At 34.8% G+C, this 13,481-nt stretch overlaps 1 protein-coding gene across 1 annotated transcript in view; it reads left to right on the top strand.

The window, feature by feature from the left end:
* LOC134529832 (neuroligin-2) overlaps window positions 1-11,872 on the top strand; it is a 39,413-nt gene extending 27,541 nt beyond the window's left edge. The window contains exons 11-14 of the mRNA XM_063364322.1: window positions 757-862; window positions 1,936-2,131; window positions 2,518-2,633; window positions 3,448-11,872. Of these exons, the coding sequence (XP_063220392.1) occupies window positions 757-862; window positions 1,936-2,131; window positions 2,518-2,633; window positions 3,448-3,763 (734 nt within the window). The 3' untranslated portion in view covers window positions 3,764-11,872. The remainder of the gene's footprint in view (window positions 1-756; window positions 863-1,935; window positions 2,132-2,517; window positions 2,634-3,447) is intronic.
* Window positions 11,873-13,481: the final 1,609 nt, after the last annotated feature.

The raw sequence follows: 13,481 nt of genomic DNA, 5'->3' as shown, positions 1-13,481 counted from the left end.
AACATTCAGGTTTCTCCTGATGTTTAAATTAATGATTTTGTGTGGATATAGCACCAGCAGATATTTTAACTGTTTTCTTTACAAATTTTTTCTCTGAAAATATTTTTTATAAAAAATAAATTATATATGGCAACCAACTATAATTAGAATATTTAGGAAAGAAAAATGTAAAAACTACCTTTCTGCACCTTCAAACCCCAAATTTTCCCGGGGGAGGACCCCCCGGACCCCCCACCTTTTTCCCAGGGGATGGATATTCCTCAACAACTAAATCAATTGAAGTCCCCCCCATAAAATATATCCTTGCGATGCCCATGCTTAGTTCCACTTGTAGATCTCTAATGGGATCAATTTTGATGAGTCAGTAAACCCTAAATCCATCAATTACATTCATTCAATTTTTAAGACCTGCCTTAGATATGTCAGGCCTGTCTCTTCTCTTCAAAGCCAATTTGCTTTCTTTGTCATTAAGACTAGGCGAAGTAAGCATTGTCTTATGAAATATTTTTATATTGTTTACATGTTATGGTGATATGTTTATTGGCTTGATTACTCAGTTATTTGCATGGTGACTCCAGATAATGTTACAGCAGTGGATATGTACTTATCCGTCAATAAGAAGCTACATTATTATATATATTTTTTTTAAAATCTGTTTTTTGATTTGTTTAGTTTGAAAACAGAGGTTTGTACCAGAAAATTGTGTGTGATATGTTCATGAAGCAATATGTTTATTTTCATGGATTTTCCTTACAGAATTCTTCCCAAGAAAACCACATTTGGAACGTACTATGTGGAAAGATAATGATCGTAATATGAGTCATTTTTTCATGAAAGCCTTCACAGACTTTGCCAGATATGGGTATGTTTTATTTTGTATATAAGTTATTTTATGGAGTGGAAAAATGAAAATTTATGTTTACTTTACAATTTTATTGCCATGATTCTTGTTATTTTTTATAATTCTTTTGTTGTAGAAGTTATGATACATAGTTTATGTCATAATGAATGGAGTACAAATATTATTAATTAGAGATATTGCATATTTTGAAATATATATATTTTTTGATCCTAATGAAACCATTTAAATTTACGCATTCTTTTTAAATCTCTATGTGTGGCTGTTTCCCTGAGAAAGTGTGTCATTTCATGCAACATCTCACTTATACTATGATCCCTTGTGGACAATAAATTTAGATTTTTTATTCTTGGTCAAGGTCCACCATGCATTACATTGGCTAACAGGTGCAAGGGGGAGCATGCCTACTGCTCTCGTGTGCTTAATAAAAAAGTTAAATATTTCATGAATAGTACTAAAATCGTTAACTGTGTTAGGGAAAGGCAGAGCAACATCATTAACCACAAGATTAAGCGAGTGGTTTCCATGTGGCTAAAAGCCAGAGAATCCAAATCAAGTATCCTTTTCTAAATTCCAACATGTGTTCCTTACATTTTTGTGCTATTATCATGTTCCTGGCCAATCATGTTATTTACAGGGATGTTCCGTGTAGATAGCTCATTGAGTAAAACTTCTGTCAGGACTTCACAGAATCTGTGATAGGTACGAAACGTAAAAATATTTATTTAATTGACAATTCCTAATTTTCTACATATTTAACAAATGTCATTACCAATAGTGAGCAAGTCCATCCCCACATGTAAATCATAGTCGAGACGAGTTAATTTTACCCAATAGAGGGTTATCCTCTGCATTTCAAACATGAAGATCCCTTCTGGTTCTATATAGTCTGAGGGCACAGCAGACACCTTCCCCCCCCCCTTGCGTTCTTCCCTAGAACCGTTCCTGATCAGTCATAACTTAGCTCATAACGCCTGATTAGAAGTTGTATAAATTGTATTTAAACTCCTTATTCTGTGTGAAACAGTGTATTTCTCTCTGTGAGTCAGTTATTCTGTTTTTTTTTTTTCTGCTAGGAACCCTTCTCATCAGGAGATCCTTGGACTCCATTTTGATTTGGCCAGAAATGGGGAGTTGCGATATCTTAACATCAACACAACTTATAACTCAAGTGTTCAGTTGAACTACAGACAGACAGAAGCAGCATTTTGGAGTATGTACCTTCCAACTGTGATAGGCCATTTAGTTCCCACATATCCTCCAATCACAGAGGTGAGTACAACAATATTTTATGAATTTTTAATATTATTGTATTACCCAGTGTTATAAACCTGCGTAGATGTCTGAGTTGAAGTTTGTTAATGCTGGAAAGCCAGCTTTATTGTGATGCATCACTGAGGAATGTACTTTTAACTTTAGAATTAGTTCAGTGCAGAAGTTTCTTAACAGGCCGGTGGGTTACATATAATTTTTTCGAAAGACCATGTAGGGAAATGCCAGAGTCGAAGGTTTAAGTAATAAATTAACAGTTCCTCTATTGAGCATTTATGTGAAGGTTAGCATAGATTCAAAGGGCTTGTAGTTGTTTATAAATCAGTGTATGGGATTCTTTATATGTATTTATATAATATATATAACGTATATATTTAATTTTTTAGTATTGGTGGGAGCCAAAGGAACCTCTTCAGATAGCTTTCTGGAGCATTTCCGCTCTGTGTCTTCTTTTACTGGTTGCTGTCGTCATATTTTGCATTTTATGGAGGAATGCCCAGAGGTAAGAACAAGTGACACCGTCGTCTAGTTTTTTATCTGGTTATTGTTTTTTGTATTTTTGAACTAAATAATTTTAATTGACTTATCACAGTAAAGTAAACAAACCATCAGAAATAATAAAAAAACATTAATCAAAAGGATAAACATCTGTTATTTAAATCATACCAGAAAACCTAACAATATATAATTTCTGATTGTAAAAATATAATACATCTTTAATAAACGTATTTAGCAAGTAGGAGGGCATAGCCGGGTTGTTAAAAGTTATATCTGGCCCAACAATGACTCTTAGCTCTATTTTGATCGTTGCAAAAGGTGATATATAATTGCTTCACTATCACTTACAATACAAATGAATATTCATTATATTGGATTTAAGTATTTAAATTGAATACTGATGATAAATTATTTGTTTTTATGTTTGAAATATTAATTATTTACACAAACTTAGATTTTTCTTCCTTGTTAGACAGCTTCTTTCTGGTCTATGCATTTGGCACCTGCTCAGATCCATATGTCCCCAGTGTCCATAATCACTAAGATATCTTACTCAAGGGCCAGGTGAGAAGTATGTTTCAGACTTCCCTGTCCTCGTATGAATCATGTTAATTTTTTATTCCAGAATTGGTACCAAAGTGGTTCTGAACCCTCTTAAGTATTTCTGTTTATAATGTGCATTGTCAAACCCTACTTTTACTTTTATATTATTAGTCTGTATCTTTTTAAACTAAAGGACCCTTTTAATATTATGGCAATTATTTTTCTCTAGAATGTTTCTTAAAATATACTTTCAGATGAACAATTTTTTTTCTCAGGAAATCAACTGGTTACTGCAATGGTGACATCATGATTGTCCGAGACGATGTATTTGGCGAACATGGCATCGACAACCACAGCAATTCAAATGTGTTTGAATACAGAGACATCCCACCAAGATCAAGTGCCAAAAAGTCTTCAACGTTGGAGACAAAACGCAGCGGAAGTGCCCCCTCTGTGCGTACTGGAAGTGCTATATCTCTGAAAGAGAACATGAATGCTACCTCTGGAAATCCTATGCCAACACCTGTAATTGCGGCCAAGAGAAATAAAACGCTGGTAGACAGCAGCGGTGTGCCTCAAACTGAAGTGTGATTAAATTAATTTGCTTTTAGAATTGGGTGTTTTTTGTTGTAGAGTTTGTTTCTTCCAAGATTTCTGTGATGACTTAATTTTCCATCTTCAGTTGCCATTTTTAGGGAACACTGAAGATGGTATGCTTAGTGTTAAAACACTGGAGGAAAAATAGAACCTACTCTAAAAGGCTCAAAACCAAAAGTCAAGTTATTAAAGAGACTTTCTGCTTGAAAACCATATTATATGTTATTTTTTTAATGTTTTAAATGCTTAAGATGACTTTATAATTTAAGTTGTGTTATGTTATGGCAGCTTGAAACATTTGCATTTATATATATAGTATATATTTATCGATTTATAATCAACTGATTAGCCAAACCCCCAAATACATAGATATGGTAGTTCATGAGTTGATAAACAATGTTGGTTTAAGTGATGAATATTTTAATTTAAATATTATGATACTGACATTCCATTGCAGCTGTGAGTTTATTTCATGAGGTTAGTGTTGTTTTGTACGAATTTTATATGATTTAAAAATTTTATATTAATTTTTGTGAGCTAGGTAAAAAAGTAGTGGCTTAACTGTTAGACACAAAACATTAATGTTGATGGTCATTGAAGTTCAACTTCAAACGTAGGTGATGGTAAGGTTTATGTGTGAATTGTCTTCTTGAAATGCATTTTATTTGCATTCACTATGAGGACACTAATAAAAGTACATAGAATATGTAATATGTGTGAAGCTTATGTACAAGTTAAAGAAATATTTTGAGCTATACCTGACTTTTTATTTTCTTTGAATGTTTACATTTAGTATGAAGTTCTTTATATAAACTTAAACTGTTTCTGATATGTGTGCAGCAGTATTTATTAGTATCTATAGATTTTTTAATTTGTATGTATGTAGTGTTATTTAATTTTCAGTCAAGGGTTGCAGAAACACGTATGTACATGGAAAAAAAAAGTTTTATTGCTTGTTATTTATTCCAAATCTTACACCACCACATTTCAAGGTTTATATGCATTGGGTGAAATAACTAGTTACATTTGCTGGTGATAAAAGCCATCCACAAATAAGGGTGTTGTCACTACCTCAGTTAGTGTTGTTTTACACACAGCTAGTACACTCACCTACTTGGTAAGTAGAGATATTTTAGTTCTTAATTGTTTTAACTATGATAATTTTTTTCTAATTTTATTAAAATTAATTTTGTTCATATGAAGTGCTAATCATTATCTAGAATTGTTCAGGATGGCGATAGGGTCAAAAAACTTCGAAAATTTAGGGAGTTTAACAACCCAGACACATAAAATTATTCAGGAAAAGAATAAATATTACTAGGAATATGATTAGAGAGCCTAAAGTATGTAATAATTGTTGTACAGTTGTGAAGTCAGAGCGTGTATCAGTAAGAGGTTTAATAGAGCTGTTGAGAATACCGGGGTGACTTGTTATGTCAGTTGAGTGGTAGTGGGATAGGGGATGTTTATGTGCCAGAGAGGAACTGTACTATTGCAGATATGACGAATAGGATCTCTTGCCTTAAGAAATAAACATATGTCATTACTGAAAATGTTTTGACCAAACCACAGGCACTTTTGGAGCCACAGTGATTGTGTGGTCAGATGACTGGCCTCCCACAAAGGCAAATGGTTCTAATCCAGATGGATGTTTTGTGCTGGGCATTTCCATAAGCCGGTGGATTTTTTCTGCATACTGCTGTTTTCCCTACCCATGTATCTATCACAGTCTGCAATGACACCAATTAAACACTTAATTCATTGTTTAGGCATTGTCCTCTGGTTGGAAAGAAATAGCGGTATAGTTTTTTTTTTTTTTATTGGGGCATGAGACAGCAGATGTTAACTGTCCATGATTATAGTCTATTATTTTGTAATTTGATCTATTTAATGTGGTTTTGGTCTCAGGACATTAAATTGTACTTCTGCTGATGAGCTGAAAACTGATTGTGAAGAAAGGATGAAAACATACCCTATATTTATATTATTTGATCAATCCTGCTGTGATTGAAAATAAAAGTAAAATACATTGCTGCACAAAGAAGTAGTTTACTTATTTTCTGTGTTCTCACTGCATCTGGGTGTTCGGGCAAGGCAGTACATAGCTGACAGTTTTTCATATATTTACGTAGTAGCTGTCACTGGTGCTGATAGTATCTATTAACTGGCCACTTGCAGTTAACATACTATGGCAGCTTTCATTGTAGTTTTTTACCAGTCTGATAAAATTTATCATAATGTATTTTTAATTTAGTTTTATAATTTATCTTCAAGTAATTGTGGCAAAACATTTATTGAAACTTTCTTATGGTCCTAGGAAATTAGATTTAGGTGGGAAATTTCAGGAAAATGGCAAGGAATTTATTTCCAACATTTTTGGTGTCTATCCTGCATCTACAATTACCTTTAAGACTATAAAGCTTTTCGTTTTCTTGTATATATACTTTAACCTGTAAAATAATTATAATAGCAATTACGGTTTCTGCGTGAAATTTACTTTTGCTAACACTTATTTTCCTCCATGACTATGAAACACACAATAATTTTAATAGCCAGATATATTAGAGACAGTAGTTTTTTAACCAGTGGTAAACTATCAAGTGCTGAGTGCTAAAGTTATGGGATACAACTTAACTTGTTGAAGCAAAGGGAGCAGCAAAGTAATTAGATATAATTACATTGAGTGAGTTTGGTAGCAGTAATAAATTCACAAGTGATTATCTAGTAATCTCACCCAGTGCAATTGAGACTTAATGTTTTCCTTACTCAGTTAAACATGATAAAAATATTTAAACTGTTAAATATTGCATGTTTTGAATGTTTTATTTTTCACACTTGCTTACTATATGTTTTGAATGTTTTATTTTTTACACTTACTATAATATGTTTATTTTTTAAGTGCTTTATGTGTAAATCAATATGTTTATGCTTTACACATTTGAAGATTCACTTAAGATATTAAATCCAAAATAATTATTATTTTGCTAAAACATCACTATTCACATATGTAACAAAGTTTTATATAATTTAAGCCATGTAATACTGTGCTGGTTTTTAAAATATTTTTGTGGCATGCAGATACATGCTTGGCCTTGATTAATGTATGTTATGCCAGAAATTGTCAAAATTGATTAGTTCTGTATAATTCTGTGGTATTCATGTTAAAACTGATTCCGTCCAGATTTCAGGTTTTCAGACTATATTGTGATATCAAAATGTTATTTGTCTTACTAACAGTTCATCTTACTTATGAGACTTCACAGTATTATAGTTTATATGGAATTATTTCTGGATTAAATAACTGTTGAATGTCATTTTTGTTAGAGTATAAGTTGTAAACATGAGCAGCTGGTACCACTAGAGGTTTTCTTACAACTCAAAGTGGTGAAACATATTGTAAAATCATCAGTCCCCTGGGTAAAGCTTTCTTTCCTTGCGACTACCAACTCTGTTTTATCCCTGATGTTTCAAAAGTACAAGAATCAAACCTACATCTATCATCTTAGTAGCTTTGAAGGAGCTACAAACACAAAATGTCACCAGTTTCAACAAGCAGCGATCAAATATACTGCAATCATACAATGTTTATTTTTCCTTCAGAATTAGAGCGACCATAATGAAATTGTAAGAAGATTGTTAGTTTCTTTTTATATATTTTGTCTGGGAACAATCAGTTCCATCCAAAATGTAAATTTACAATAGTAGTTTTATAATTTGTTACATCATAATTCATTATGATTCATAGTCATTGTCTCTCTCTCTCGCTCTCTCTCTCTCTCTCTCTAAACCTGCATGTGCAACTTCAATTTCTTAACATTGTCTAAAACCAATTGCTTGTCATTAAAAGATTAGAAAAAAAGACTAAAAAAATTTTCAATAGCCAGGGAAAATTTTACCAAACTGTTGTCTTCTTGCCTAAAGAACGAAGGTACAATTTTGTGCACAGTAAGTTTAGTGGGAAAATTAGGCAGAGAACCACAGGACATAACCAGAAGTAAATAAGTTTGTGGTCAAAAGGCTTGTGTTGTCTGTAACAGAATATGCAAGGAACATGACACCGAGAGCAAGTATCATATCGTAGATGAAGAGTGTGCACAACTTCTACTACCATGATGCAAGCATGAAATCTGATTGGCTGGATGGGAAGCAGTTTGAAATGGTTAAAGTTGGTTCCCAGATACAGGGCTGGGTTTCTTCCATTGCCTCAGTGGTCAGTTGTGCAGCGGTTTGACGTAACCTGTTTGTTATTTCGGGACATCTGTCCCGTCAGGTTACGTCCCCGGGTTGTTTTGAACAATAAATTATTGTTGAAGACTTTCTGTTCTGCAAAAGTATCATTGAAAGTGCAAAGGCTCAAGACTTGCCTGTAATTATTGACAAGTTTACGACAGGAAATGATGTAGATTGCGAAAAGTGTATCGGTGTATGTACTGATGGTACTCGATCAATGTCTTGCTGCTATGGAGGATTACAAGCACTTAATTGCAGTAAAGCACCCAGTGCTATGTGGACCCATCACTTCGTCCACAGGGAAAACCTTGCTTCGAAGTCGGTGAGCTCTGAGTTTAACTTGATATTAGAATGTGTCATAGACGTAATAAAGTACATAAAAACTAGGCCACTGGAAGCCAGACTGTTCAAAAAACTATGCATGGACATGGGAGTGGAACATACGGCCCTGCTGTACTGCTGTAATTAACGATGGCTTTTACGTGGAAATGTCTTATCCCGTGCATTTGAGTTACATCGAGAAAATTCACACTTTTCTGCAAGAGGAAAATCTTGAAAACTCCAGATACTTTGCCAAACCAGACTTTTTGCTGAAAGTAGCATATTTGTGCGATATATTGGACAAACTGAATAAATGCCTTGAATCTGTCTCTGCAAGGCAGTAACATGTACATTTTGAAACTATTGGAAAAGATTGTGGTAGTTAGAAGAAAATTACAGTTGTGGATAAGAAAAATTAATAAAAATGGCGGTCAAGATTGTTTCCTGAAATTGCATAAATACGCTGCTTCTAATGGGCTCGTTGTCTCACAAGACTTGCTGTACCTTTTCACAGAACTCCTTACAAAGATCACTGAATGGTTTGTAAAATACTATGTGGAAGAAAATTTCAAAAAATTTGCGTGGATCCAAGATCCTTTCCATGTTCAAGCTCCACCAGAGTTAACTTCGCAAGAAGAGTATCTCATTGAACTCTCTTGCAACAACAGCCTTAAAACAAACTTCACTTGTTCCAATTTAGTGGAGTTTTGGATAACGTTCAAAAATATCCAACTCTCAAGTTCAGAGGCTATGAGGTTTCTCATTCCCTATTTATGCGAAGCTGGGTTTCCAGCTGTAGCTGAATATTGCTAAAAGCTGTAGCTAATATCGCTCAAAGATCAATGTGGAGCAAGAGATGAGTGTGTCAGTGCCAAGCCTTAGCCAGCACTTTGAAAAAAACTGTGGAAATCACCAAGCTCACACGTCACATTAACTTGTCACTGACTTTTTTGATATTTTTCCATAATAATAATAATATATTCTTGTTCGTAATTTCTAATATGTATACCTATGTGAGCCTTAGATTGTGGCTGTTTTCATTTCTGTGTGAAGTGTCATCAAAAAATAAATATATTTATTTATTTTTTTTTCATTGTACACATATTTCAACTAGAGCGCCGCAACAAAATACTAAACCTGTTAGTGCACCGTGACCTGAAAAATTTTGGGAACCCGTGGTCTAAGCCATTAGTTTTCACTTCCCATTACATTCTCAACAATGGAAAAATTCTCAAGCATGGTATCATGCTGTACAAATATTCAGACAAAATTTCCACAGACAAAATTTCCACACAGATTCTATTTAGCAAGTAGTAGTCACATTATTTTCATTTTGATTCCTGCTGAAGGATAATTTTCTGATCCATTCCAACAACTTATACTTACTTCCTCATCCACTCCCTCGTATTTTGCGTCCACACGCTCAATACATGCCGAAGAAATATAAAAAAAGTCTGTCTTCCAGTCAGACGAACTACCTCAGCCTCCATCAGACAAAGTGCAGGGTCTCTTATCCTTGCTCAGCAACGTCTACCAATTTCCTTTCTCCGACAGTGCGGCAACCAAGCTGCCTCTGAGTTGCATTGCTCCATGCCATTCACCAATTAGGGCAGCTCCTCATGACTTGAGTTGTGGGAAGTCCACGCACATCACGTCCTGGGTTCATAGGTCGCAGATAACAGTGCACCTTCCATTGCACCCACCTTATCACGAGTGCACACCTAAACAACACGACCAAACAAACCGTGTGAGATGGTGTGGCAAGTGGACAGCTGTGGAGAGCTGCAGATACATTCACTGTCACTGGCAGCCGCTTGGCCACACTTGTACTCAAATGCCAGTCAGTGGCGTAGCTAAGGTGACGCGCCCCTGGCCAAACTTGAAAATGGCGCCTCTCTTGGATTAAAACAGATGGGGGGAGCGTTAAGTAACCGCGAAACTGTCGCGGCAGCGCCGCCCCCCCCCCCCCCCCCCTGCTCTGGCGCCCCTGGCGGGGGCCATCCCTGCCACCCGCCTGCTACGCCACTGATGCCAGTTAGTGTGGCGGAAATAGTGAACTAGGCGATACAAGTGACATCATCCAAGTTACATCTTTGGAAAGAGGAGCAGAACGTTGCAAATATGCTTTTCTCAAGCAACAAAGAGTTTGGTTGACCAAACTTTTTTTTTTATGTCTGTAGAGTTGCCAACTCTACAGAAAAAAAAATATTGATAACAGAACTGGAATAAAAGATTACAAAATCATGCTATGTAAGTAGTCAAATGCGCAATGAAATAATGACAATTTTTAGCCTCTGATTTTACTTTATGTTCTGATCATCGTGATACCCTGTGTACTAATTATGAACTCTATTTCACCCTTAAGTATTTTTGCTTCTTTTCTTTCATACTATGCATTTATCTGCTGAGTGTGCATGGTTTGTTTGGTGGTCATGTTGCATTATTTATTGTCTAATTTTTGTTCAAAGCATGCAGACATTTTTAAGAAGTTTCTAATCAAATAAATATTTTAGTTGTGATCTACGTGTTCATTAGATTATAACTAGAAACTATAGTTGTGCTAACATAGTTTCGGTATGTTGAATTTTTGTAACACAGTGCTTGGTGCTTTACCATTTTACCTTTACAAGTTTGTATGTTAATGTTCATCAAATGTACAAAAATTTTATTTGAATTAGTAATTTTCTAAGAAATATTTTAGTATCCTTGAATTTTTATTTGGAATTATTGTGTGGAACTATTATATATGTTTAGTGCACATGAACGTGATGTGGAATTATCCGCTTTGTAATGTAGTCATTTCTGTAACTGTTATTTTATACTATTGAAAACAGCATACCTACATAACATACGGTCTATTACTATAGTGAATTTCTATAATGCTTGTAAAACACAAACATGTGTTCAATGTTTAATGTGTGGTTGCACGTTTGGTGATTACTTTGTAGATAACACTCAAACAGCCATAACAAAATGCATGGCAGTTGTCCCGTGGAAAATTACATCTGTGGTAATATTTTCCTTGCCTTACCATGGTAATTAGTACAAAATTTTACTAACTATCATAATTTTAAGTGATAAAATATATCAGCTGTAAAAGATTAACTTCTGTCATCTGCTTCAATCATGACAACCCTGTATTAAAAATTTTTTTTAGAGTGTAAGTATAAGTGTGATTTCATTGTAATTGTAAGCTTCTTGTTAAGAAAAACCTTTAATTCACCATGTTTACTTTTATTACTTGTGCACTGCGTGAATGAATGTAATTAATCAATAAAATATAAATAGGTGATGACATCATGTACAGACTAAGTGCCAAGTTTGTATTACATAATGCAAAAAGTCTGAAATATGCTGTCTATTTATTAAATAAATTCTAAAATCATTGAGCTTAAAAAAAGTGCTTTATGAATGTATTTTGTGTATGTTTGAACAGAATTATAACAGTAACAATGTACTTTTCTAAAAAAGTTAATTTATGTTCAATTTTTTTTAATATGCTGGAAAAACACACAAATGTAATGTTTTATAAATAAATAATTTTTATTCAAAACTATTTCATGCAACATAGTTTTCTTTTTATTGAATCTACTATCCGTAATGTTACACATTTAAAAAAAAATTAATATCTTGTATTATTTTATTCACATAAAATTTAAAATAGGTTCATATTTATTTATCTATTTATTTATGTTATTATCTAGGAATCAGTCTTTATCACATTTCTTCAATCAAAATTTCTTCCTTTTTTAATGGAGTGTAGTAAATTCAACCAGAAGCATTGTGCAAAAATAATGGTGTTTTCTAGCAAATGTATTTCTGTCTATCTAACAATTTGTGGCATCACTCTGGGGCTATTGTGTAGGTATAGAGAAATGTACCTTAAACAGTTTCATCTTTTGTTCAAACAGTGATAAATAGAAAATATTGAACTTTATTTCAGTTTGTTCCTTTAATGAAAATAAAGTAGAAGTATCATTTTATGCCCATAAGTAGTTTAATTGACACACCTAAATAATTGTTGAACAGTTTTTTTCTGTCTCCTTCTGCCGTTAGGTTTCAAATGGACGAGACCATAAAATTGTGTCAATAGAGCTCAGAGCATTTTTGTTGAAATACATTTACAACGCATCGCCGAAACGACGCTTGACCAGGCGGAAGGCCTTGTCCGCAGCAGCCGTCCACTTAAACTTAGCTTTTGGCAAAAGGAGGTCTGTCATTGGTGAGGTGATGGTTGCGAACTGAGGGATGAAGCATCGGAGCCAGTTAAGCAGCTCCGTGAGTTTTTACAGCTGCTTCCATGTGTTTGATGAGCTCAGGCCCCCCGCATCATTCTGTGGGCCCCGTTGCTAGAGGTCATGATGATCCCACCGCCCCCATTTTTTGTACTAAAAATATTTAAAAAAAATTTTTGGCTTCTATGTATATTGTTTTAGTTATATTAATTCTTAACCTTAATCACAATTATTTTTCAAACACACATTGAAACTAGTTTTAAGTCACTGTTTAGATTGCCAACGTAAATTTATATTGAATAATGGCAAATAAATGAGTGTAACATGGTGTCACGTTGGATGTTGGTGGTTTTGTTACTCACAGTTGTAGATTCAGACACACAGCATATTCCGAATCATTATTACTCTGGTGTGATATTTCGTCGGTAACTAAAATTAGGCCTGATTTTTTAATTGTTTTCTATGATTTATTTTAAAATTATCTACTTCTTTTGTTTTAATTTGTTTTGTCTTTCCTTCATGGGGCCCCTAGACATAACCCCCCCCCCCCCCCCTGGATGAGCTTCAGCTGTGCGGGTAGGGGACGGCAACCCTCTGTGGTCACAACATGTCCAAGAACTCTGTTTCCCTGGCTCCGATACAACACTTCCGGGGTGCGCAAGTGAGGCCGTGTCTGGCTAGCCACTCGGGGATCAGGGCCAGGTGTGGGGCGGGGTCCTTCCATGTACATAACCAGATCACGTCATCCAGATAGGCTGTGGCAAACTTGCCAATGTAGCCATCCAGAATGCGACCCCATCATGGCCTGGAAGGTCGCAGGAGCATCCATCAGCCCAAATGGCATCGAGCAGAAATTAAAATGCAGACTGTCTGGAGTAATGAAGGCCGTCTTGGGGCGGTCAGCGGGGCATACCAGGACTTGCAGT

The sequence above is a fragment of the Bacillus rossius genome, chromosome 2, assembly GCF_032445375.1.
Source record: "Bacillus rossius redtenbacheri isolate Brsri chromosome 2, Brsri_v3, whole genome shotgun sequence".
Classification (NCBI taxonomy): Eukaryota; Metazoa; Arthropoda; class Insecta; order Phasmatodea; family Bacillidae; genus Bacillus; species Bacillus rossius.
The sequence above is the reverse complement of the archived record's forward strand: the minus strand, read 5'-3'. Positions and strand labels throughout refer to the sequence as shown.